The sequence below is a fragment of the Aythya fuligula genome, chromosome 2, assembly GCF_009819795.1.
Source record: "Aythya fuligula isolate bAytFul2 chromosome 2, bAytFul2.pri, whole genome shotgun sequence".
NCBI lineage: Eukaryota > Metazoa > Chordata > Aves > Anseriformes > Anatidae > Aythya > Aythya fuligula.
Genome location: NC_045560.1, coordinates 46,431,610 through 46,459,516, shown reverse-complemented (window position 1 = coordinate 46,459,516; position 27,907 = coordinate 46,431,610). Strand labels below are relative to the sequence as shown.

At 44.4% G+C, this 27,907-nt stretch overlaps 1 protein-coding gene across 1 annotated transcript; it reads right to left on the bottom strand.

Moving 5' to 3' along the window:
* Positions 1 to 88: 88 nt before the first annotated feature.
* Positions 89 to 23,859, bottom strand: CDCP1 (CUB domain containing protein 1). Its single transcript, XM_032182960.1, has 9 exons — positions 23,784 to 23,859; positions 14,250 to 14,453; positions 12,500 to 12,856; positions 10,824 to 11,192; positions 5,090 to 5,317; positions 3,948 to 4,328; positions 3,091 to 3,456; positions 1,748 to 1,829; positions 89 to 539 (listed from the first exon to the last, which is right to left on the bottom strand). Exons 1-9 carry the CDS (start codon positions 23,857 to 23,859, stop codon positions 89 to 91), a joined length of 2,514 nt encoding a protein of 837 aa, XP_032038851.1.
* Between the last annotated feature and the right edge of the window lie 4,048 nt (positions 23,860 to 27,907).

Genomic DNA, 27,907 nt, shown 5'->3' with positions numbered 1-27,907 from the left:
CCTTTTTTTGTTTGTTTTTATCCCCCTAGAACCTTGTCCTTACAGGGTACCTTTATTTCCACAGGAAACTGCCATGCCTGGCATAAAATTACTCCTCTAACCCCTCCTGTTCCTTATCCTCTAGGAAGGACGTACTTGTATCTCCATTATTCTTCTCATTTGTATTATCTCCATTGTCCTCCAATTCCCTTGATTTCTGATGAGCAAATGTGTAAGAGTCCTGGTCTGTTTCTGCCAGAGGCAGAGGCTCCTCTGTGCTAGGAGAGCGTTTAATGTCTTTTCTGAAAGAGAATGGAGGTGGAGAAGGTGGCAAGCTACCCATGGGCCCATCAAAAGGCCGATACACATCAACTTCTGGATTGACTGAGCCATTGGATTCCTTCAGCAAGTGCCCATAGACCATAGCATCATCAATAACTGCATAGACGTGAGAATCGTTGTTTTTCCTATCTTTCTTGAATAGGCGTTGCTTTCCAGGCATCTGGGTATTGACGTTAGCGTTGTATACTCCCACCATGGGATTCTGGCTTTTCTTCTTCCTGTTACAGAGTTGAAGTTGATAGCAGGTCAGGAACAATACACGGCTTAGTGCATTTAACTCCAATAACGACAGCTTCTGTTTACCCACCCCAGCTACAGTGTCAGACAGTCTACCTGGATTGAAGGCTATACCAGCGATCTTGGGAAAAATAACTTTGAGTCTGGACATGATTTTTTAAAAAGAGCAGATATGAACTTTCTGCTATTTAGTTATCTGTTGCTGTTCTGCTGACCCTGAAGTTTGCAAGATTAATTCCAGCAGCCTTCCAAACACAATTGGAACATCCCAATTACACAGCGCACTAAACCTCTCAATTTCCACAGGCATTAATAGGACCTAAAGACCATCAGACACCCACAAAACAAGGCTGAGTGTTGCTGAAGACAAGTAAAACAGCAGATCTGCTATGAAAGTCAAATGAAGTTTTCCTGGTTATGGTGCAACTATTCTGAAGGCAGAAAGTCCAAATGCTGAAAAACTGAAGGGTTTTTAAGCCTGTATTCTTAAAGCCTTTCCTGTGAGACAGAATTGTGCCCATAACTGCTCTAATCATCATATTGCACAAATTCATTCCAGCTTTACAGATTCATGACCAAACCACCTGTGTGCCAGCACTGAGCATGAGCATCAGAAACGAAACTACTGATGGCTTCAGACTGTGCTTGCATGAATAAAGCTGTTTGTGTTGGCTTTGCACAATCGAGTTCTCTCCCCAAGGGCTCATCTCATAAAAAATTTCTCCTGCTTGATGTATAAACTCCAGAAGAAATTGCTGGAGGTTGTGTAGATGAAAGATAGGTCTTAAGATACCTGAGTGAGCGTACAGCTTGTTTTAACAAAGTCTTTTCTAGAGTCACATACAGAGCAACCACATTCATTGTGACTTCCTTTCACATTAATCACTGAGGAAGTCTAACCGATACCTCGCTTCCAGTACAGCCAGAGGCTTGTACCAAAGCAAAGCCAGACAACACACTGGGATTGAAGTACTGTGACCCCAGGAACACTGCTCTACTCTAAGATAATTGGTTTAGAATAAAGCAATGTTCTTGGAGTTGCACCACTCCAAATAGATTGCTTATATCATGCTTCAGACCCTTGTTTGAGGGATCCGTGCCAACAACATGAAATAGTGGGCCCAGTTGCTCTCCCACAACACCTTCTTAAACCTGTAGCTACACACATGCTGGATTATGGATTACTTACTTCTTCTTAACACAGCACACAGTGAGTCCAATAGCTGCAAGAACTCCGGCCCCAGCCAGCACAGCAAGTATCACTGCTAGATCTGCAAACAGACAACAAGGTACAAGAACACTGAGCTTTCTCCTAAAAGCTGGTTGGGTTTGAACCTCCTCAACAGTTTTCTATGGGTATCAGTTGCATGCAGAGAAGATGTGCGTGCCTACAGGTAACACAAGCAAATTCCAAGAGGTTGGCGGCCAAGCAACGACAAACTCCTGCTGCCAGCAATGGACCACAGCCACATAAACACCCAATCAACCCTCCCTCTGCCAGACTGTTAGCCCTTGGTGCAAGAATTCAATACAGCTCATGTGCTGTTAAACTTACCTGCAGCCTCTCAAACTTCTGGCTCAGCATGCAGAAAAGAGAAGAAAGCATGAATACCTGCCTCTCTCTCTCCACAGGAAATAGTTACTTTCACCAACTTCCCCTCAATGCAATCCTTTCCCCAAAATACAAGAGTTATATTGACTTGGGTTTTTCAAAGAGTCATAAAATTGATCAGGAAAAGTCCATGTGTGAACAAAGAAAATTGCCCCATGTTTTAAAAGTATGCATTACCAAAAAAAAAAAAAAAAAAAAAAGAAAAAAGAAAAAGGAAAAAGTCACTTGATACAGTTTCTGGTCTTGCTTGTGTAGCCAGTCCTTCACAGATGATGCAGAAGTGCAAACATGAAGCAAACTTACATGCATCTGAGCAAAGCCTACCACAAAAATGCCTTTCTGTTTTTTAATTATACGTTTCAGAGAGATGAAAATTAACAAGAACGCAGATTTTGCTGTCAGCAGTCAGGGCACTCTCCACTAAACAGGGTGAGCCACCCCAAGGATTATTTCTTATTCATGTGAAAATAGAATAACTGAACTGCCAACGCTAAGTAAAGACTACTTAGATGAATAATGTTGCACAATCAAATTCTAAGCTGTTCACCAGGTCTGTGACCTTGGGAGGGAAAAAACACCACTTGATTTTTCTGTACCTTCTGGCTGTGATTCAAAAAGCTGTATTAAATGAAAGCAAAGCAAAAAATAAACATGCAAATAAAAACAAAACCACCAACCACCCGTTCTCAGTCCCCCTCAGCTATAAAAGTCAAACTTCCACCACATTAAAATCCCTCCCTTCTCCCCAGTACCTAGAAGTACTCTGTTGTAACTTCCAAAGGGTTTTGATGGGACAGGCATTTCAGAAAGCAAAGATCTCATAAAAGACAAGGCATGCAGAGCAGCGTGCATTATTGTTCCCCCAATGGAAAGAAATAAAACAAGCGTAAAGCAAGCCACGACAAACTCCCAGAACTCACCGATCTGTTTTTCAGCCAAGGTCACCCAGAATTGCACGGTCAGCTGCATGTTGTCTACGGGCTTACAGTTGGAGATGTTCACCCAGAAGTTGTGGTGCATGTTTCGGGGCTCAGGCAGGAGCTCATCCTCGCGGCGCACGATTTCCTCTGCCCCTGGTGTCTGCTCCTTTATGTTGACGTAGGCACGCCCCGTCTCGCAGGCGATGCCCATGCGGTCCTTGGAGAAGCCCAGGCGGGCCACTTGCTTGCTGGGCACAACGACGTACCAGGATATGGAGACGTAAGGAGGTAGACCGTAAGGCAAGTTGGGACTCTGCAAGTAAATTTTAGCTTTTGGATCTGGGCTCACAGTGAAAGTACACTCATCTGTAGTGAAGAAAATGAATACAGGAATGAAAACTTACTTAATTTCAAAACCTTTTTTTTTTTTTTTTTTTTTTTTTTAAATAAAAAAAAAAAGCTTTCCGTTTCATGTAAAATTATCTAGGCTCTCTTCTCCATAACAAAAAAGTATCACTTACACTCATACTCATGACCAGCAGAATTTCTACTGTCAAATTACGTCTCAGTACCAACAATACAACACACCTATCATCTCTTCTATATCAGTAATCATCACAATTCTCACAGATATATCTGCAGAATTTCCTACAACCGTCTGCCAACCATCTGATCACAAAGCTTTTTCCTTCTTCCAGCAACAAATCACCTCACTGATTCAGATAAATACTGATCCAAGCAGTGGCTCCTGGTCTAGACTCTAAATATTTGAGCTCTTATTTCTACGTATTCACGTGTTCTAATAAATGTACTGAAATATTTAACAAAGGGGAAAAACATACAAAACAATACCTTACCTTTAATGTGTGGCACAAAAGACATTTTCAGATCCTGATGATTAGAATCATTGAAAAAGCCTTTGCCAAATGTTTTTAAGGAGATGGTGATATTATTCCTCAACTGAATCTTTTCAATGGCTCCACCAGGACAGAAAATTCCAACGTTCAAGTCCACTTCTGGGGTGGCGCTAACAATGCTGTAACTGTAGCTTGTGTTACACCTCTGATCTGGAAGGTGCTGCTGCAGTTTCAAGGACGGAGACGTAATTTCTACATTTATCATTTCGGGAGCTATGAGCTTCCAAATAAATTTATGCAGCAGAACCGGCAGTTGGGTAATAGCCTTGGGCACCGAAAGGGCATGGATCTTCTTCTGACACCACCGGAGATCTACACAGCCTGCAATCACAAAAACAAACCACAGTGGTTGTGTTTTCTTTTTCTTGCAGAGGAAATACCTAGGAAAAGCAAGTTTTCTGGTGTACTGCAGTATACATATGACAGAGTCCTGTCAGATTTGTATTACAGATTCAGATAAGCATTTACCTGAGTAGGTGTCCTCTCTTATTAGCCATTACCAAAATATGCACAGTTTGTAGTTTAAGAGCTTTCCTTAAAATGACGCAGGACACCAATGGAACTGACAAATACAAATGTATGCAAAATTCCTTGCTCAATAAATTACTTTTGCTACGCTATCTGCTTATTGAGACAGTTGCCAACTCGCTAAAGTCCAGATCTATACCTTAAAACTCTTTTTCTAGTATTTGAAAGCATTTTTGAAAATCCTGCACCAAAGGGATATCCAAATGGCACAAGACATATTCCTGATAGCCACTTTGGTCCCACATTTTCACGGGCAGACTTATGGCTCTCCTGTCCTGTTTCCATATTTTGCAGTTTCCAATAAGAAGATTCTTCCATGCCTTTTGTCATTTCCCTTCTAGGAGTAGTTATGCAGTTTCTATTTTTAAAGGTAGGATGCTGCAGTGAGCAACAAGGTCATCTCCACATTCATTGTACCCATCCCCCAGCCATTCAAAGCCAAATTTCCATCCACCCATTATTTAAAGCAAGAGAGGCAAGGTTTGGCTGAGCACTGTGGAAAAAGCAGGTGGAAGCACTTTCTAGGAAACAAGATCAAGCCACTTGTGTCATACTTATGCCCTTTTCAGCTGTGATCCTCAGGTGGGACAAGTCCTTGCAGAGAAAGGAGATCTTGTAGATGGCGCCAGAGACCAGCGTCAGAACGCGGTCGCAGGTGCGAGGATCCTTGCAGATCAGGCACATCGGCTCAGACATGAGCGGGACTCGGCTGGGCCAGCCTTCAAAGTGGATCGTTACCGTCATGTTCCGCTCCTTGCTCAGGTCAACCAAATGGGTGACATCTGCAACGAAAAAGCAAACATCTCAGAGCAATTACTGGCAAGCAAGCGTGGTGTGAAGCAGAATTTCCTCCATCTCTTCTCACACCATTACACAAGCAGCTGTTAAAGCTATTTCTACATTAGCTAAGAAAACATTACTGTTTTCCACATCAGTGTAATAAAAACTCAAATAATATCATATTACTCCAAGAAGTTTGAGCCTTTCCACACACAAACCCCATTTCCCTACCACTTTTCAGCCACAACAGGATAACCTATGCTAGTTCCTTTTGAACAGGTAAGGTTACAATGCAAATAGTTCACCGCCAGAGCTCAGCTGACTACGCTGGATTTGTTTTCCCTGATATGTTCCTTGTATTCCTGTCAGAGTCAGTTTTACTGGTGACACAACTGCTGATCATAAACAAGCGTCTCAGTTCTCAAATGCTGAATTTAATGCAAGATCTCCACCTCCAAAAGCTATTTTTGGGGGTTTATTTAGTGTTGTTCTTTTTTTTTTTTTTTTTTTTTTAAGAGCCAAGATGAAAAAAATTGCCCAAAAGCAGCAATTAGTACATCTGCCTGTCCAGAGTCAAGTTAAAGATTAAGCTAATTTAAACACAAGCACCAATATGGTTCAAAAGGGAAAAAAACTGTGAAGTGTTCTACTTCAGCAAAAGTGCTGATGGTCATCATGAAGGTCACTGAAGCCTTCAAAGACACTTCCCCAAAGCCTTTTTCTGTTTGGCAGTTAAAAACACACTGAGATGCCTCAAATTAACAAAGTCTGTTGCGGGAAGCCCTGCATCATCTCTGACAGCCTCTCTTGATCAGCTTGGAAAGATCTGCTCAAGGAGGCACCTCCCCAGCCATTTAAGAAGCTTCTCAAACACCTGGGAGTATAGGACATTCACGGGGAGCATACTCCCCAAATTTTAAAATCAGTTAATAGCAGGATGCTCAGCCTTTACAGGATAACAAATACTCTAGGGATAAATTTGTCTGCACTCCCAAAAGCTATAGCACAGGTAAGGCCAAAGTGTCTTGATATTTTCATCACTGACCCCAGGAAGGCAAAAGGACAGAACCCTGGAAACCACTTCCAAGCATGTGGAGGAATAGAAGGTGATCAAGACCTTCCCTATGAAGGGAAAAACATGCTTGAAAAACCTGACACCCCTCTAGAATGACAGGGCTGGCCTGAGGTGAGGCAAGAGCAGCGGGTGCTCCCAGACACACTGATAAGTATAAGCGAGATAAGTGGACAGCGAGGTGGACTCGAACTGGCTCAACTGCAGACCTCAAAAGGCTCGTGATCAGCAGCTCAAAGTCCATCTGGAGGACAGTCAGAGTTCTACACCATGGGTTGATCCTAAGGCCAAAGCTGCCCAATGTTTTCTTTATTGACTGACGAGAGGACAGAGCATACCCTCACAACGAGTTAGCACAGGCAGGAGGACTCAGGGCAGACCAGCTGGAAAGCAGCTTTGCAGAAAGACCTGGAGGTCCTGGTGGACATCAAGAGGAATACAAGCTAGCAATGTGTTGGCATGGGCAAAGACAGCTAACACCTCCTAAGCTGTGCTAGAAAGAAAAGAGAGGACGTGGAGAGAGGTGAGACCCCCTCTGTTAACTAACTTCCTGAGCAGAGACCTCACGATGTTTGATTTTCAGTCACCATTGGATTCGCTGTATCCAACCTATTTCCATGCCGGATTTAAGCTGAGCCAAATGAACACTGCAGCCAGAAGACCTGTTTCTGTCCGTCCTTCCCCCATTCTTAGCTATGCCTTCCAACCCTTGCCTTGGGCTGGCACTGCCTGCTGTGTATCTTTCTGATAAACTGGATGGAGGGCACATCCAGAGGAGCCAGCCCTGCTTTGAAAAACACTGATCTGGTTTCTGGTTTCTGATCAATGCCTGGGGGGAATTGGGATCCTGACGTCTCCCTGAATGCTCTTGCTGGATGGCAATCCGGTCACAGAGCTTCTGTTGGGCCTGTTGCTGGAGCACCACCGCCCCAGCTCCTGTCCTGCAGCACACAGGTGTGTGAAGCCATCAGGAGCGTCACACCATGACTGCCAACAAATTCAGAGCACCGGGATGGAGGCTGGCTGACTTCAAAAGGGCAGCCAGTGCCCCCAGGGGAAAAAGGGTTGTACTTGCAGTGTTTCAGCCAGAACTGGGAGTTGCAGTGCAAAATAGCCTTGATCTAAATCCTCTGGACAAGCTGAAGGAACTGAAATCCACATTAGTCAAATGCTCCATTTTGCTGGGGCTGGCTGGGCCAGCAGTTTTATAACACAGTTATTTGTTCATTGGATAGGGGCTGCCATATTCCTATTACTTAGCATGGCAGCTTTTGAGCTCTGCCAACAAGAGGTCAATTCACGTTCGCCCAGATGAAAGTTTCCATTTTCCCATTCCCAGGTCTCTAAGCTTCCTAGAAAGTGAGTTTACACTATGCCAGTCTTATTAAATAGTAATCTGAGTTAACATGCACAAGGAGAAGACAAATATTTCAAGTTTAGTTTCTAACCCCCCAAATCTGTATGTAATCACTCTGATGATACGCTTCAGCTATCCACTGATTTAAGCTACAATTAAATCATTTTGGTAAAGATCCCACATGAGGAATATCTATTTTAGTTTTCTTTGGTTCAGCTGCAGGCCCAGGGCTTAGTCATCTTGGTATGTTCCATTTTAACTAATTCCTTAAAACACCTCTATTAAGAGGAAGAAGCCAGATCAGCCAAAAATGAGATGAAAAAGTGAGACCCTGAAGTGGTTTTGCAGAAGGGAGAGGAATCCAAAGGGATAGTTTCATGCATGGTTTGATGTACATTTTAGATCTCATGACAGACAAGCAACTCTGCCTTTCCACAGCACCCTCAACCTTCCTTATAAATGTATCCCTTGGATATCTCCATGAGTTTTGTTAACGTCAGTGGAAGAGAATGACAGCTATGATAGAAGTAAAGCTGGCACATACAGCCCGTGCAAGAAGCGAGCCCAGGACTGGAGCCTACCTCTTTTTCTGTTCCAATTCTTGCACGCTTGAAGTACTGAGAACAGCTTGTGAGAATGTGCTATTGTAAATCAATGTGTTGTCTTTGCTTCTAGGCAAGGCTGGAATTTGAACCTTTGCTTGAAATGAGTGATGTCATTCCCGAGGCACCTAGCAGCCTCTCCTCTACATACCTGCAGTCACATCAAAATGCTTCACCTAGACAAGATTACTTATCATGTGTATATACAGCATACAATTTCAAAGCCACTGCAACACACTTTCTTATCCTACAGGCTCTAAAATTGGGGCCTTTCTTGCCTCCCTGAGAACAGCTACTGTTCAGGGATTATCCTACATCAAAAACATGCAGGTGGCCTCTCATTTCTCCACCATTTCACTGCTGCGAGCCTGAGAAGTCTGAAGCAAGAATAAAAAGGTGCCCAGATCTCCAAAAACAAACCAATCGTTTATGTTTGTGTTTTCCAGTGAAGATCAGCAAATCCCCACTGATCTTGGGCAGGATAATTCTATGGATAAAAAACTTCTATTTTATCCTTTCTCTAGACCTGTTTTCCCAACTTTTCACATTCCATCACTTTCCCAGTTTCTTATTTGTGGAGACTTAAGAAAATTCTTGAATGGATTAATAAAAATAAAGTTCTGAAATCACAAAACAAGCAAGATATTCTTCTCTTCAGGCTCTTACAACACGATTTCCTTCCAGATGGCCCACTTCAGGCTTCACTCCTGATACGGTGCCTTACTGTAGTGTTTACATATGCTCCATAGGAGCAACTCCTGCACAACAATCTGAGAATAGATGTATTAAAGGGGAAAACTTTCCAGTTAAGTACAGTTTACTGCTGAATTCCTCTTACCAATTTTGCCTAACCAAGGCTTCAAAAGAGCTGTCTTCCATCACACGCTACCTGGGCAGCTACAGAAAAGTCAGAACAGGGGTAAGCAGGGATGACAAATACCTTTTCCCACATAAGATAATAGCAGTTGTAAATACTCAAAACATCTGGAAGAGGGAGGGGAAGGAGCAGAGGAAAAAGATATGGCTATGGCTGCAGCCTTGTTCACAACTCATAACTATCATGTGGAGTGACACACATCAGATCCACACGGCACTCTTATGCACTGTTATGCTGTTAACAACATGTCTCTGATACTGAAGAAAGTATCTGAAGGTATCTGATACTGAAGTATCTGATACTGAAGGAAGACAGTAAATATATACACACACACACATTTTTATTACCAGCTGTAATTCCTATTTTCAGCTGTGGATCATAAAGGCTTTAAGGAAGAAAAAAAAAAGAGGGGTGAATAAAATAGCTTTTTCCTGTATGGGAAATCACAACATACAAAAAGGCAAGAGGTCAGGTGGAAATCTTCAAGTCTTCGCCACAACCAAGCACAGAACCTAGGATTTTCACCACAGGGCGATTCAGTCTTCAGCTTGGTTCAGATTTTTCATCTGAATTCAGATTCAGAGGTTTTCAAGCAGCTAAACACAGTCAAGATTAGGTTGAGAAGTGATTTTGATTGGAAAATAGCTGTATTTTCTTCTTATTTAATGACAAGCACCACAAACAGCTGTGGAATACCAAAAGGTTTGGGAAGCTTTGAGAATATGCAGATATTGATGTATTTTTTTTTAATAAGAACCATGTTTAACTTGCATACTACAGACAACAAGCTTTTTTTTTTTTAATAAAAATTTCAATACCATCCTGAGGGCTGAATTTGAATCTTTGATGGAACTTATATAACTAAAATCACTCATATAATCCTAAGAAATCCCTAGAGAAACCACTGCTCTTTCATAAATCCAAGTGGTTTATTACTTGCATTTCATTAAATAAATGGCAATCTGTTTTTTTATTTTTTATTTTTTTTTTGGTAATTATCAGTTTGTCTTCTGGTCATAAATATATTACAATTCTTCTTGCCTTTTTTTTTTTTTCTCCAAAAAGTAGAACAGAGAGATAAAGCTGATTAACTAAATACAATATTTTCACTCTGTCTGGCTTCCGAGATGCAACATGTGATTTGTTTAACAACAATTTTAGGAGGAGTTGTTGTTCATGAATGGAGCCAGATCAGGCAGACAAAGAACAGAGGATGGAAGTGGTGAGATCGTACAACCCTTTAGCACTCAGAACACACAGTGACACACAAGCTTAGACAATTTAATCAAACACTAAGGTTCTTGCATGAAAATTGGATTGGATCCCCACAGAGAGAACACAGGCTCAAGGAAGTGCTGCCCCATGCTTACATTCATTACAGTGTGCAAGATCCAATACCACAGATATTAAAGGTATTTTCAATTACATGACGTATACCTTTGGAACAGGAAAGGAACATCCATTTACAATATAAAGCATAAAATCTACAGTGGTGTTTTTAACTCCATTGCAAGTTGCAACAAAGCCAGTTTGTATCTGCAAAAGGAAAGAAATAAGAGATAAATGCGCAGAGAGACAGAAGGGGCAAACCAGTACTTACTCTCATCAATCTGAGGATGCTGAACGACGACTTGGAAGAGCAAGCGGAGGATGCCTGGGTTCTGAGCGTCCTGATCACAGCCCTGCAGGGACAGGTTGAAACTGCCAGCAATATTGGCAGGCTGGCTGTCACTCAGCTTAAACACCTCCGGGTTACTGACAGAGCCAGGAAGGTAATACTCCACTCTCTCCTCCTTCCTCTCGCAGTTGGAGAGGCTGTAGTTGTGGAAAAACACACTTGCTCTCAAGTTGGAAGGAACCACGAACTGCCACGTCATGAGCTCATCTTCTGGAAAGCCCAAAGGATAGTTTGGGGACATCAGTGTGATGGAAGACTCCCTGTTCAAAATGGATTCAATAATGCATAACCCTAAAATGAGAGAAACAAGTCACGCAAAAGCATTAGAAATTAGAAAAGACACACCAGCATATGTAGCACTGCAGCAGCAGAGCATTTTATCTGACAGTGAACTCACCCATTTCAGTTACAGGTTAGCTTATTGCAAAACCATCAGACTAGAACCTATACTTGAGCTGATACTATTGTCTTCAATTACAGAAAGGGAAAAGGATATGCTAGCACTGTATTTGCAGTGCAGCGGGTCTACCTGTCAAGCAGACGGACAGGCCTATACTTTTCAGAAAGGAAATTCCTACTTCTTGTCCTGGCTTTATGAGAGCAAATACGCAGCCTGACAACTGCATCTGCTAATACCAGTTCACCAGATTTCACAAAACAAAAGATTAGAGCTTTCAAATCAGCATGCAGCTCTCAGTCCAAAAACCTCAGAGATCTAACTAACAAAAGCACACCAGGACAGAGCCTCAAATGTGCATGATAAAACAAGAAGGTGAGGCATGGAGATCCTGTAACACGCCTTGTACTTGGATGAGTCTCGGCACTTGGCAGAGCGAAGTTATGTACACAGAGATTACAGCCCCACTCTAGGATGCCAGCAACGATGAGCAACTGTGAGGAGTGCCATGCCTCTCACCTTCCTGAACGTTTCAGCAGTGCCATGCAAGAGAAGGGGTGACAAATCTCCTTTTTTAGCCACTGTGGAAGAAGCCTTCTAGAAAGACGAACTTAGATCAGGTTCCATCTATAGCTGATGGCAATAATTGCACAATTCAAGTAAAGAGCATGAAAATCTCTGAAAGGGGGTTTGTCATGAGATCACAAACTAACTCACTGACTGCTATACACATTTCAGGTATTTTAAGAAGATTATTTTATGCTACTGCACAAGTTGAAACAGATATCTGCAGTTAAGCACACAGACTCATGTGCCTTCCAGGCATTGCTTCCCCTTTTCCCACCTTCCCCTCCTGCAGAGAAACATTTGTTTGAGACTCAAACAAGTTAAGGAAGCTTTATTTCAAACTAAAGAAATACAACTATACCCTGCAACCAGCAAATAAGTCTTCTGGCTCACTCTAATTATGCTAGCTAGTCTCATCCAGATAAAAATTTAAACATACCTGTTTTCTTATTTTTAAGTTTTAACAAGTTTAAAGAGACCGGAAAATGAGTAACATGCACCAAAAGCAGCAACACAACGGCTTGCATGATGATTAGGTTAACCAATCAAAGATATTTTGACCCCACCACCACCACCTAGAAAAGAAGATCGCATGGGGAAAGTAACAGTGGATGACAGATTACTCCACACTTACGTTTTATGGAAGACCTGTTTGCGATGCTAAAACCCGAGGTGGTGAGAGCAGAGTTCCACGGGAGGTGCAGAGACATGACAACTCCTCCCAGCAGTTTGACGCGAGACACTGAACCATTTCTGCAGAAGGTGCCAATGTTAACTGTGGCTGTATCTATGCAGCTGTTGATGTTGTAGTTAACTAAATCCGGACACGACTCCCCTGGCTGAATCTGTCTTAACCACGGGGTAGCAAATTTCAGTTCAAGTCCAGCCTTTGTACTCGCCTTCACGTCCCAGATAAAAGTCCTGTTAAGGCGAGGTAGTCCTGGTGGGTAAAGATGAACATCTCCGAAGGGACATGGGCCTGATACACAGTCTAAATGCAGAGAGAAAACAGCCATGACATACTACAGAAAGCCTTCAAGTAAGTGAGGAATTTGCCACCTTCCCCTTAATTGCTTTTTTAATTTTTAGTTTTTACATTGCACTTCTTAACTTCTACTCTATATAGATCAGAAGATACTCCCACAACATGGTTAAATGATATCTTTAAACTCGACTCCTATCCCTTAGGGCAGACAGGATAGACCTGCTTCTAGGGACAAGCCAGGGTGACTAATAGGAGGTATTGTCTGTAGTATTTCTGCATTGTTTGATGAGGAATTTAGAAGGTACATAGTGAATAGGATATGTGAACAGGGCGGCAAATGGACAGAAGGGCGAAATTCAATATTAAGAAAGCTGGAAATCATGGATCGAGAGAACCAATTTTATGCTATCTCACTCAGAATTGTCATGTGATGCCTGTTAAATAATTAAGATTTCCACTGCTTGCTGCAAACCACCCCTTCATTTCATTGGTACCCTGATGAGCAGCCTGGGATCCAGATTTTGCAGAAGTGATGAATAACAACTGCCAATGAAATATTCGAGGGATAACCTACAGAACTTTTCTCTGAAAAAGCCAGCTTATTGGTGTTTCAAGCTGGATATAAAAAATAAGTGTATTTTATTCCCAGGCTTAAATGAATTAAAAATACCACAACTGTATCTCACACACATACCATGAAATATCATGAATATTGCTATTTGCATGAACCATATGAATAAAACTCTAAAATACGAGAACTGTCTTTATAACAGGACTTGAACCCAAAATTAACGAAGATACAGCCAAAAACTGACTGCCAAATGAAATTTGGGATCTAGCTGAGAAATAGTATGTGTTCATACCATTAAAGAATATGTTACCACACGTACACAAGCTAAAGATAATGTTCAAAGCAAATGAAAGTTTAGTACTAACACCTCAAAATTTTCAGCTTCTTGACGTCGGTAGCATTCATTTAATATATGGAAACACAGGCACATCCGAGTGTTTCGGCTGTCCTTATAGACACAGTCAAGCTGTTCAATGATTACAGTGCATGACATATTGGTATCAATGCTCAGAGGCTTTTGGCAGGTAGCAAGTTCCTTTGGTAGGGTCGTAAATTGCAGGAGAAAGGATAGCAGAAAGCAGCTAATGCAAACTCTAATTGTTTCCAAAAAAAGAGATGAGCTACATTCATTCTGCCAGACATAAAAACACAGTCTTCTTTTAACTTGTGTAGTTTCAGTAATTCAAGGTTATTTATTAGCATCCAAAGATTTCTTCTTACCCAAAATTACTGGAGATACCTTGATACAGTAACAGGAAAAAAAAAAAGCATGTGGTTTTACAGGAAGAAAACCACCATGAGGGGAAGAAATAGAAACACGCATCTTACCAATATTCTTCTGAATTTCCATGATGAAATATTTCTCTGGAGTACTACACGTGAAGGTAAAAGTCACAGTCTCCCCAGGTCTTATACGCAGGGCTGAACTGAAGGTATTTTTTACACTAATTTGACAGCCCAATGAAACACCAGGTCTCAATTTAATTGTAACTGTGACGTTGTCTGCCGCATGAAGAGGGATTGTAAACGAACCTAAAGAAAAAAATGAAAAGGTGTTGTGTTACTAGTAGGTAAAAGCATCACCTGCCTCTCCACACATCCCTAGAGGTGCCATGTTTTCAGAGGGAACATTTGTGCCTGTCCCAAAGCTCTTAAGCATTGAATCTCCAGAAAATACCTGCAGCTCTCCCAGCCCAGCACGGATGATGCAGAGATCCACTTGCCGCCTGTGCTCAGAGAGAGGAATAAATGCAATTTGTGGAGGACCACTTCTGCTCCAGTTCACTGGTTTTGTGGATTTTGCATTAAAAAAGCAGCTCGGCTACTCCTTTCAAATTTATGTCATCCAGACTTGGACTTTCAGTCTGTTATGCCCATCATACAGCCTGCTTGGCTTCTGAAGGTCCCTACAAAGTTGGGTACAAAACGTATGTGCAACACCCCTCAGCAGCAAGTAAACTGTGGCCTTGGGTGGGCTACATGTGCTTGGATATGTCCTCTCCATCCCTGCTACAACCACCTTCAGGTGCTGGGGAACGCATAAAAGCCTGGGCAGCCTTCACACCACCTCCAAGGACTACTGAAAGCAGGAGCAGCTCCCACACAAAGTACTGGAGACACAGGATGAAGTGGCCGCTGAGCAATCTGGCACGGGATGGGTGGTGGTTTATCGAAGAGGCCTGCTCCTCGAGAGGGACACCTGCAGGGCCACACAGAGCTCTGCCCACACATCATGTCGAGAATCATCCTCGTGCTGATTAACACCAATTAAAAGAGTGAATCTGGCAGTCGAGCACCACGGGAAAGCCCCTGTGGCCATCCCCATGGCCAGGAGAGATGCTAGGAAGGTGGCAGCGAGCAGTTGGCTCAGAAGCACGCATCTCTTGAGCACCACAGGGTGCCACTGAAAATGCTCCAGCTCTGGCTTTGCCAGCATCAAAGTCTCATGGCTAGGGAGAGGAGGGCAGAAAGTGGTCAAAATGACACCCAGTCGTGGCTTTGTTTGAGTTTTGGCGGTCTTGGGCCTCTTCTGGACTTGTAGGCTTTTCTGCGCAACCTTGAGGCCAGGCCCTGGAAATAGCCCGCCTTATTTGCTGCCAGGATCAAAAGGCTTCAAACAAAAACCTCAAACACCGAGAGGCCAAATTTCTACACATACTTGCAGTGACTAATTTATCATCCCTCTATACCATTAGTGAAAAATTGGGTCACTTATTAACTTCCCTACAGCTTTTAAGCTAGCTGACGGCTCACACCGAACTCCCCAGCCGAAGATAAGAACCAGTGACGTTTGCGTTTCTGCTTTAGAAATGTTTCCAAGAGATTTTCAGTCTGGGTTTTCCTGACAGGGAGAGGCAATAAAGAAGAAAAAAGATGACCACATACAAGGGAGAAAGGTTTGTGCTGAAGGCTGCCATGACAGGCTGGATAAACCATGGGCACTGCCGTGCTCTCGAGCCAAAGTCCTGGAGCAGGTAGGGAGGGCAGAACTGGCTCCTCCTGGGCTGCAGGTCACCCTGTCACACACACACATATTTCCTCCATATCCCATCCATGTGATGACACTCCAAACACACGGGGAGCAATCGCAACGGAAGCTTCCCAGGAGTGGAGAGAAGAAAACAGCAACGTCAGCAGCAAGGGCTGTGCCACCGTGTTTGTCGAGGCAAAGCAGTTCCCAGAACAGAAAGCAAAACTACTTCCAGGCTAGTCCTGAGTTGTTTTTCCATACTACTGTACATTTGTTTGTTTGCATTTTAATGCATTTAGCACACAAAATATCCTTTGGACACAAAGGACGTAATTTTTCTGACATTTATGCCACCCAGATACGTAGTGCTAATAGCTTAATACCAATAATAAATACCTACAGACAAAAGAGACTCCTCTCTTGCATACAGCTGTCACACTCACCTATTGTTTTTACAAACATTGCTGAAAAGTCTGCTCCTCACTTCCTCGACAAGCAGTTACCTCTTCTCTTTCCCCCAGCTCTGAAACACCACAACCACACGGCCAGCCTGGCAGGACTGAAAAACAACCCAGCCCGTCTGCACTGAATGCTCCTGTGTGGCTCTAAGGTCATTTTTAGTCACAAAAACTAGGCTCAAGCTCTCAATATTTTGAATACTAGTTTGAAATAAGTGAGTACGGCCCTCCTGCTATGGTTAAAGAAAAGCAGCATCTTTGCCCGTCCCTGAGAGACCTGACTTCTGCTCCCTGGTAATTTTGCCCCAAGTGCTGCAATGATCCATACACCAGCGGCCAAATGCATCGCTGCAGGCGATAAGAGTGCAGGTCACACACCTGATCAGGCTCGGCGAAGCTACCTGCTGGAAACACACACAGGGGCAGGCACCGAGTTAGGTCACGACATAAACAGCTTGTGAAAATGAAGGTCCACAGATAATCATTGCTGTCAGAGAAATAACAGCACAGTGCCATAGGTCAGCAGCAGTCAGCTGCTGGTGATGCACTAAGCTAGATTAAACTATCAACTCTCATTTTTGTAGGAAAACGGGGAAAAAAGAACCATGCCAAAAGGAAATACACCCAGCAATCCCAAAGGCACTAAGAACGAATGACTAAATGGCTAAAAAGCAAAAAAATATAAAAAATAGCCACATACATGCAGCAGAATAGAGACTACTTAAAAACCATCTTTACTGCAGAGCTTTTATAAGAATCAGCGAATCTCCGCATGACTCACGCTGATCTGTCTTTGTCTATGATTCCCACCACATGCCTTTTATTTAGGCTAACAGTAACCATCCACATTTCTCGTAACGAAGGAATTTCCGTGCCTCATCAGTGCTGCACAGAGATGACACACAGGATATTCGAAGGAAGAAGGAGAAGCATTATTGACGCTGGATCTGCTCTGTCTAAACAACGGAGAAATAGCTGGGCTGGAAACGTCAGAGGTGAAGTCCTGAGCTGGCCTGGATGGAGGTGGTTCACAGACTGGCTCTTCTCATCCGAAAATATTTTCCTTGACGTGATTACAGCCCTGCAGTCTTCCTCGACCATTTCTTCAGTTGCCCCAACCTTGATCCTCATTTTCCCTGCTGCTATCGTATTTCATTACTGCTCACCCTCATTTAAGGCTGCGTCCCCACAACCATCTCACCACCACATCCTTTAGCACTCAGTGATGCTCTTCTCTCCGCAAAACACACCTCAACCAGCTTGTTCTCCACAGCACAATTTTCCCAACACTTACTGCAATTTTATTGCTCAGAGCCTCTCCAACCTGACTTCAAAACAAACCATATTGTGTAAAACAAGTGAGATTATTCCAGGGAATTCAGCCCAAACGCCTAACACTGATCCCCTACTATTTAATTAGGCATTCTCACACGGATATTTCTGCCTGTGCAAGACGGGCGTGTGAAGCAGAAGGTAGCTGGAGGGTGGCGGAGGCGGTGGCGCTTACAGAGAGCATGCGTGTGTGCGTACAAGGAAAAGACTTGGCAGGACAGGGGTTTATGGCTACGCACAGCTCCTTGCTAAACACAATAGGGGAACAGAGTCCAACCAGCATTCACCCATTTTGGCCGAGTGACTGGATTTTATTGCAGCAATTTATCCACAAGGATGATTGTTGCACGTGACTTCGCTGGATGGATCAAAAATAAAATAAAAAAATAAATAAATTTTAAAAAAAAGGCAGACCAAGAAACCTGCCTTAATGACTCTTTGCCAGCTTGAGCCCTGCCATCCAGTTCATCCCCAGCACCCACTGCCACTCTTCTGGAGATGCCCATCCGAGATCCCCTTCTCACTCCGCAAGCCCTTAACAGCGTTAGCCAGGGCCCCACACACTGTTTATAATAATCTTCTCAGCTCCTAAACAGAGCTGTAAGCAGCAAATGGAGATCGCTATCACAATCATAAATTACAGCCAACCCTGCTTGCTGTCGGCTGCCCAAGTCCTTTCTGCTGAAGGCTTTCTAAAGCAAATGGGAATTTTGTTTACGCTTAAAATGCAAACTAACTACTCTGCCGATTGCTTAACGACTTCCCATCTTCCAGCGCCACGGGATGAGGTCCATGTTTTGTGAAATGATTATTTCCAGAAAATTACAGCCTCAAATCTGCAGAGCTTCTGCACGCTTCGGGACGGATGCTGCTGACGACTGTCATCCCAGGGTAAGCACCCAGGAGATGGCATCCGATTCCTCAGCCACCACACCAGGGTCCCCTCATCTTCACCCAAGGTTTATACCCATGGGCAGGGGGGCGAGATGTTGTGCTCCCCACTCTCCTCCCAGCAGGATCTGTGCAGGGGAACGGTGGCATGAGCCACCACGGCTGGCGAGGCTGCTCACTCAAAGGCAGTTAATTCATCAGGTTAATTTGCAATGCCTCCCAGGCATGAAGTACCTTGATCTCAAAAAAATAACTAAGTAATTACTCAAGTTTCAGTAATTCTACCCCCTCTCCCCTAGAACCTTTCCAGAAAGTGAATTAAGACACTCATAAGTCATGTGTGAAAGACATTTTCACAAAAAGCTTTTTCAACAAAAGTGGGGGGGGGAAAAAAAAAAAAAGACACTTTGGGACTTGGCATGGTTATTTGTGATTACAGAAGGGAGAGCGTTGACTGTGGGCTTTTTCCTTTTTCCATTACTTGACTTCTGTTGCTTCTGTTGATGTAGGAAGTGGAGCTCAGCAAATGCGATTTGTAAACTGCCAGCCCATGTACAATGTACAAAGTGTAAGAGGCACGGGTCTGTACAACCCAAGGAAACACCACACCGGCAGGAGAACCACAAAGACAATGTGCAAGTCACTGCAGGAGCCTCCCTCGATCAAAGGGATGTTTGCTTACACGGCTTATCCCCGGGTTGATGTGAGCCAGCGAGAGGACAGCATCTCGGAGCATGCCTGTGCAGCTCTTCAGTCTTGGCTCTGGTTAACCACGGTGGAAGAGTGCATTTCACAACCAGCAGTCCCTCCCATGCCAAACATCCTGCTGACAGCTCTTTGTCTCTCCTTTCTGAGGAACTTCAGATCACCCATTTCCACACTTGGCACTTTGCCCATCTTCACACGCTGATCTCTCGGTTCTGCCCATGGACCCCGAACAGCCAGGGCCAACTCCAAAATGCTGGCACGATCATACCCCTTAAAACAAGCCCTTGGTCTGACAGAGTGGCCACACTCCCTTTGTACCCTAAAAAATCTAGAAGCACAGCTTTTTGCACATCCACCAGAAGTTATGGCACGTTTCTTCAGCTGCCTCCCATCAATGCCATCCACACTGGCCAGGTTCAGCCAGTCCTTGCCTCTGCCATCAGCTAATAAAGAAGCAGAAGATTTTGCCCTGGTACAGCCAGCAGCTGGCTAAGGGCAGCACAACCCACCTCCTTTCCTTTGCACCCTAGTGGCCCAAGTGATTCCTGAACAGCAGCAGCCTGCACATTCATACCTCCATCGTGCCAGAGAAGTTTTTGAGCCAAGGGGTGATGCCCAGACTACTAAAGTCCTACTAAAAGGCTGCCGAAAGTCACCAGGTGCTCCTCAGGAATCGGTGGTGGTTTGGCTCCAACCGGGGCAGCAAACCCTCCTGTGCTGCTGCAGGTGTGTTCTCCCCTCCAGAGCTAAGGTTTGGTCATTGTAATACCAGGGCAGCCTCGCTGAGGCAAAAAAATATCCTACCCTCAGCTGGGCACAGGTCTATAAATCATAGAATTCGATTGAGAATGTGTAATTGTACGAAGATTTTAATGGAAGCTTAGGAAAAGGACACAGGCTGAGCCATGCAAGGAGCTCTCAGCTCACCATCCAGCCACAGGACACACTATCTGAACACACAGGGATACAACTTCTCACCCAAATGCAGTTCTCTGTCACTCCCCAGGACCTGGAGAAGGCCGTATTTTACCTCAATTTCAATAACCAAGGTTTGTTTGTTTCTTTCCCCTCCTCTCCCAGTGGTTCTCCTTGCACTTGCTCTTCTGAGTAGACACAGTTATAATTAAGTCATTAACTAACTGCGGATCCAGCGGAGATGCCATCTGTCTGCCAACACACGGGGGAAACGCAGCGCACAGAATATACAGAAACCCTCCTAACGAGGCAATGCAGCACCTAGCCTGGCGGGGATCTGCAGGAACACACACATTTCACTTCTCAGGTGTGACAGAGACAAGTAAAGCACCATAAAATTTATTTAGAATCATTTCAAGGCCAGATACTTTAAAGTAACAGAGCACAGAAAGATGAAAACAAGGTCCAAGAATGAAGAAAAAAAAAAGATTTAAAAAAAAAAAAAAAATCAATGAGAAACTCATAAAAAAAAAAAGAAAAAAAAAGTTCTTCATCTATCACTTACACTATTTTGCAACCACACTGTTCCTGTCATGGGTCCCAAAGTTTACTGCTGCCAAAGATCCTCCTGGTGCCCTCCTTCCAGAGGTTAACTTTTGCCTCACAGCTGCAGCAGTCAACACAGGTAAAGGCCAAAGCATCTTGCTTTTGCTCTCAGCTTGCGCTATTTCTGATATGAAATATTTCTGTAATAAACCTCAGGAGAAGGCTGAGCAACTTTTCACTTAGTTTATTAGATGTGAATTCCAAAACTTATCTAAAATACGTACACATATATTCCTGGTGAAAATTTAAGCTAGTACAACCAAAACTGGGTATAACCATACACATATTTCTAGAGAGTAAAAACTAAGCGCTTAGGACTGATAAGGATACGAGACAAGCAAAAACCACTACAACCGCATACTCATGTGCATCAGTTGTGGTCTTAAAAGGAGAGATCTCGATCCAACAAGCAACGCAGCAATTCGGAATGGAAATAACCCAGCTCGCAGGGCCTTTCAAAGGGAGCACGAAGGGGCTGGTTGTTTATATTCTGTCAGTGCTAAATCAGAACACCATAAATATGTCTGATAACAGCTTGCTTTTCTAAAAGCAGCAGCTTTTATTTAGATTCATGCATGACTTGAATTAGTCATTTGGGAAGAAAAAGGTACCTGGAGGGCGGACCAAGAAACAATGCATTTTTATCCGTGAATTCGCTTATTACAGCAAGGACACTTGAAACACAAATCCAGAAATACATATCACTTAAGGACACTTTAAAACTGAAATATCTGTTTTATAGACTTCATAAAAGTATGATTAACTTCATTACTACTGCTTCAGAGACATATTTTAACTAGAAAACACATTTTAAAAGGTCAGGTATGTAATACTTCATTCGCACTCCCACATCTACACACAGCGACTGCACCAAATACTTTCCTCTAGTTTTCCACCTAGAAGTTAACCAACGTTTTACTTAACAATTTACATTATGCCTAAAGTTGCATCCGAAGAAAAACCACAGACGCATCTGAAGACAACGTGACTGGTCATGGTTGACGTGCATGTTCCTACAGGAAGTAACGACAGCACCATGTGGGCTGGGAAACGTTGGAGGGAGGAGAAAAGAAGGGATTTCTCTGAGGATGATGAGAAACAGCTGTAAAGATGCGTGCACCAAGACTCGTAGCTGTCCCACCAGGGCACAAGCAGTCCCAGAGAAGATGCACGTACCTCAATGTCACCTGGTGTGTGGTTTTGTGCACAGAGCCCATGCCTGCACGCAGTGGCAGAGTCAGCACCACTGTCAGCACCAGGACAGAGGGAACTCCTTAAAAATTACACAACATGTAAAGATGCAGGGGGAAAAATTAACTTCAAGTATCTTAGGTTTTCAGGACGAACCTTTGCTAAGGGAAACGTTTCAGCTTCAGTTTTGGTTGCGTAATGACAGGAGTAACTCCCAGCATGAAGAACACGCCAGGCATGCAAGATGTGCTCACCAAACCTGGCAAGGCGCGGTTCCCCTCCTGCCCCGCTCACACCACGCCACCCTCCAACCCACCGTGCTGCCGAGACTCAGGCACCAAACCATCGGCTCTTCCAGCAGTCTTATCTTCACTTCTACTAGCTTTGGTTTCACCAGTTACTGACCAGAGCTATCGCCCATCACACACACAGCAGACTTGCTTGGCTTTCCAGGGAACGCACCGCTCTCACCACCACCACCACCCAGCCTCCTCATGCTATACCCAACCAAAAACTAACAGCATGGGCTCAGCTCCGTGCTGCCTCCAACACGAGCTTTCGTTCTTGCATAAAGCAAGTATTAACTTGATTTTTTAAAACAGGAACCACATCCACGTGTGCTGAATTCAAGTTTGGATGTTTTAAACGTGATGGAGGGGAAGACGCTGGAGCAGATGACGACAACAAGCAATAAAATCAAAGACAATGTCTCAAACAGAGCTGTAGCACACCTCAAAAGCAAGCCCAGGAAGTTTAATGTGAGGCATCAAGAAGACTGATGGGGGAAAAAGGAAACAAAACATTTTGATAAGATGGTTTGACCAGAGAACGAGGAATTATGTATGAATGGACAGCATAAGGGTAGTTCAGAGGGAGAATATCATTAGTAGGCTGCTCTGTTTCCCTCTGAATGCCTACATATGAGAAAAGATATAGTTGTGATTTTTTCATTTGCTACTTCAGCAATGAAAGATCTTTAGAAAGTCTGGCTCCTCTCCTTCTAGCACAGATCCACCTCTGGGCTTTTAAAGTTTCTTCTCTCTGAAAACAACACACAAGCAAGCATGGCATAATACTCGTCCTTTATCCTTTGAAGACAGGACAGCTGTCATTAATTTGACTTAGAAGAAAGGCATTAAATGTTTTACTTTAAAGTTTTAGACTACGCAGCTTGAAAGTTAACCCTCAGAGCTGTCCAATTTCGCAGCGAACCCTTAGACATTGTTGCTTATAACGACGGCCGTGAGCCACACAGCAGTATAGTGAGTGCAGCCAGAAGTAACAGAAGCGTTAGAGGTCTGACTCGCAGCAGGCTCCTCGGGTTGTTCATAGTCACAGCACGTACCTCGGTGTTTATTTTGTATGGAGGAGTCATACTTCCAGGGTCCTGAACAGGACCCGTGGCTATAAGACAGACCAGCTGGATTTGAGGACGAGCACGAACCTCCTGAACTCACATCCTGCATTCTTGGCAGCCGAGCGGCTTTCTGAAACGGAGGAAAACCCCAGGAACCATCTTTGCGTTCCCAATGGGAACTTTTGCAGGGATGTGCCCACGGGCAGTGGGATTTCACGGCGCCTCCAGGAAGCTGGAGCAGCGCACGGCTGAGCTTGGGGCGTCCTGTGCCCCTCTCCCCCCAGGTACCCCAGCCGGGCTGCTCCCATAAAAGCTTTTTTTTTTTCACCTGGAAACTTCCCGGCACCGCTCACCCCGCAGCAGCTCCTTACAGGTAACACAGCTCCCTTCCCCATCCCGTCCCATCCCGTCCCGTCCCGTCCCGGAGCCCCTACCTTGCCGCCGGGGGGGCTGCGCCGAGGCGGCGAGGAGGGCGGCGAGGAGCGCGGCCAGCGCCCGGCCCCCCGCCATCTCCTGAGGCGGGAGCCGGCTCCCTCAGCTCTTCCGCCTCGGCACCTGGAGCTGGAGGCGGCGGGGCGCAGGTGGGGCCCGGCGGCCACTCCTCTTCCTGCCCGGCCTCCCCGGGAGCCGCCGGGGCCGGTTGTGGAGCCACAGAGCCGGAGGAGAAGGAGAGGGGGCGGGCGGACCCACCGAGCGACCTCCGCCCCGGACGCCTCCCACCAGAGCGGGTCGCCCAAAGCCCCGTCCAGCCTGGCCGCGGGCACCTCCAGGGATGGGGCGTCCACGGCTTCTGTGGCAACCCAGTGCCTCAGCACCCGTGCAATAAAGGATTTCTTCCTGATATCGAATCGAAATCTACCTTATTTTAGTTTAAAGCCACTACCCCTCATCCTATCACTACACTCCCTGACAAAGAGTCCTTCCCCAGCTGTCCTGCAGCCCCCCTTAAGATACTGGAAGGCTGCTCTAAGGTATCCCTGGAGCTTTCTCCAGGCTGAACAACCCCAACTCCCTCACCTTGTATATATAGGAGACGAGCTCCAGCCCTCTGGGCATCCTCATAGCCTCATACCCTCCTCTGGACTCACTCCAACAGGTCCACACCTTTCTTCTTTTGATGCAGCCCAGGACACGGTTGGCTTTCTGGGCTGCAAGCACACATTGCTGCCTCACATTGAGCTTCTCATCAACAAACACCCCCAAGCCCTTCCTCTCAGGGCTGCTCTCAATCTGTTCTCCACCCAGCCTCTATTAATCCCTGGGATTGCCCCGATCCATGTGCAGGACCCTTCACTCAGCCTTGTTGAACCTCGTGAGGTTTGCACAGGGCCACCTCTCAAGCCTGCCCAGGTCCCTCTGGATGGCAGCCCAGTGTATCGACCACACCACACAGCTTGGTGTTGCCCACAGACTTGGATGAGTGGTCTTAGAAATCGATGCTGTTAATAAGGAAGTAATTAAGTGGTTATACAACAGTGCTGAAATGAATGGGTAGGAGTTTTACAGCCATATGGGGAGGAGGAGAGCGATTTGTTTGCCTTAAATCAGCTCTGATGCCATTTCATTAACGTAAGGAAATAGGGAAGGGCTAGAGCTTTAACTTTCAGCTGCTGGATAAGTAAGACTTCTGGCCAGCTCAAAGATTTTAGTTTAATTAGTTGTATCCCACCACTTCATTACATTTCAGCATTTCAGAGCTTTATAAATGTCAGTACTTACTGAAGGTAATTCATATGCCAACTTTATGTTACCTTACAACTTCTTTTTCTTTTTTTTTTTTTTTTTCCCCCCGATAAAAACATGGAAAAAGCATGGCAGACTTCCTAAAATGGATATGGTTTATGTTCATTGTAGCTCTTAGCACTCTTCTGCCATTTGTAAGTCTAACGTGGGAAGACAGAACTGGGATTCACCCTCAGTCTCGCTGTTCCTGTGTGCTCCTCACTCACTCCTCTGGTCTCAAGCACTCCCAGACAAGCACGTCGTATGATTGTAAGCCCTATAAACACAGCTAGCCAGCCTGACAACACCTCTGTGAGCCAGCCAAACAGAGTTCCCACTGGTTTAGAGATGACAAACTGAGGGACAGACCATCCTCATCACTGCCCCAGCACGACGAGAGAGCCAATGCTGCTCCATAGGGTGCAGAGGCCAGTGTAGAGATGGACCAGATGGATATGAGGGCTGCTTTCTAAGGGATTTGTATGTCTGCTTTGTCATAAACAGTGTAAATACTTAGATTAAGATGCTTAAAATATCTGTCATGGGAGAGCACGCAGAGATGCCCACTTCAGGTCAAAAAACAGGCTGTCCATAAACATAACTCTATGGAAAAAAAAAACAATAATCACACAACACCACGAAGTGAGGGCATTTTCCGTTTTTCCATTGATTTCATTACAGCTTGTACAGCTAATGCTCTTCCTTATATTGGTTGAAGTCCTGGTGGCTGCAGTGTCAACTAAGGGAAGGAGTCATAGGGTTAAAGGAAACAAGCACCTAAGCAAGTGCCTACCCCAAAATACCCTGACTCTTAGTCAGTGTAAATGGAGGTGTACTGCTTTCTGTGATGATTCTTTACCATCCAGGAGGTAAGAAAGCATACTCTGAATGTGGGTGCTGTTAAATAGGTTCCCTGACTGGTATCTGACTTCTCTCCTTCTGTATGCAAAGAGAAAGGACCAAGGGCAAAGAATTGTCACTCTAGCTGAACAGAGTTGATCCGCAAAGCATTAAACTATCAGCTTTGCTATTACTTTAATTGCTATGCCTTTTTTTTTTTTTTAATTAAGAAAGAAGGAAAGCAGGAAGAAGAGTGAGGACCCTCTTCATTTACACATCTTTTTACCAAAATTTCCTTTGAAATAGTTACTGTTGCTTTAGTGTTTTTTGTTTTACTGTTGCTTTAGTGTTTTCTTGAGAACGTGAATACTCTTGTGATACTGACAGTTTGACCACGTGTCTATTTTGGCTGATGCAGCTGGAGAACAATTCCCTAAGATTTTTAGTGAAGACAAAGAGTTTGAGGTTGCCCCGTCTTCATTTTTTGTGCTCAAGACATCTCTGTTTCTCTTCTCTTTTTGGATATGCTTGCATATTGAAGAACCCTGATTTGGTTCTCATGCAGATTAAAAACAGCTTTCCTAAATGTGAAAGTCTCTGTGAAATGGGCTTACCATCCTGCAGGCAGCTCTAGCTCACAGCTTAGACTGGGAACAAGAGCAGTGCATGTCATTTTGCAATCCTCCTCCCTTTTCTAAACTCACTTCCTCAGAAAAGAACAAAAGTCAGCTGGATCAGCTGTGAGGCCAGTCTTACTGGAACAGCTTAATGTGGTATGCAAGCGTGGTGGTTTTATCTTGTTAGGCAGCTGAACTCCACAACAACCTCTCACTCCCCCTCCTCAGAAGAGGAGAGGAATAAGACAAAAAAAAAAATCACAGGTTGAGATAAGGAAAATTTAATTACAGGGAAAATAATTATTAAGGGAAAATTATTATTAAGAGAAAATTACATAGTTTAACTAAAGGGAAAAGAAAGAGGGAAAAAAAAAAGGCTGTGTGAAAGCACACAAAGAGAGGAAAGAAATTACTCTGTACTTCCCATCCATGAACAATGCTTAACCACATCCTAGAAGCAGGGCCTTGACACACGTAGCAGTTGTTTGGGAAGACAGATGCTTTCATGAGAGCCCACCCCTCCCTTCTTCCTTTTTCCATCCCAGCCAGACCCATCCAACTCCATCCCAGCCAGAGCCAGCACAACCTCCACCCCTCATTCCATAAGATTTGTGTCATACTCTATCCCATGTGATTTAATATATAAGTATTCTCATCACCATTGTTCCCTGTCCTTTAACAGATTTATAGATAGGTACTTCTTCTCAATCCATAGGCCTCTCCCCAAAATGTTCATAAGAACTGTTGATGATCTATTCTTCATCTGTCAAAGTGGTCACTCATGGCAAGTGGAGTTGGATTTCTGGATGCCAGAACCAGCTTAGCTTGAGTCATTGCTGCACTTGCCAGGTTCCTTGTGAAGTTGACTTGTCATCGATCCTGCAGTGTCTTCCTACAACACATAACTTAGATTACAGATTAGTTTTCTCCCGAGGTTAAATCTCATTGAGGCATATACCTGATATCCCCATCCTTTTGCATGACCCACCAGGTGTACCCCAGTCCTTGGGCGAAGACAATCCCACGAGTGGGTTTGCCTTTTCCCAAGGCAGAAGCAACCCACACCACCTTCCCCAACTACTTCCCTACAGGCACAAAAGGGACTTTGGCTCCTCTCACAGTGTGTAGGGGTTTTGTTTCAGCAGGACCAGCACGGCTGTCAGACCCTCTGGTGTTAACTAGCCAAGTGGTCTCTGGTAGATTTATGTCCCATTGTTTCCATGTCCCAGCACCCAATGCTCCTAACATGGTCTTTAACCTTGTACCTCTCAACTTGCCCAGAGGCCTGTGGGTGATAGGAGATGGGATACACCAACACAATACCATGGCTCTTGGCCCAGGAGGTGGCAAGTTTGTTTTGGAAGTGACTCTCATTGTCG

Bases quoted from the DNA above. Each gene is read 5' to 3' on its own strand.
- CDCP1 (XM_032182960.1), bottom strand. From the start codon at position 23,859: ATGGCGGGGGGCCGGGCGCTGGCCGCGCTCCTCGCCGCCCTCCTCGCC. The intron at 14,454-23,783 runs GTAGGGGCTCCG...TTTTTTCTTTAG, and splicing joins GCAGCCCCCCCGGCGGCAAG to GTTCGTTTACAATCCCTCTT. The intron at 3,457-3,947 runs GTAAGGTATTGT...TCTTCACTACAG, and splicing joins TTTTGTGCCACACATTAAAG to ATGAGTGTACTTTCACTGTG.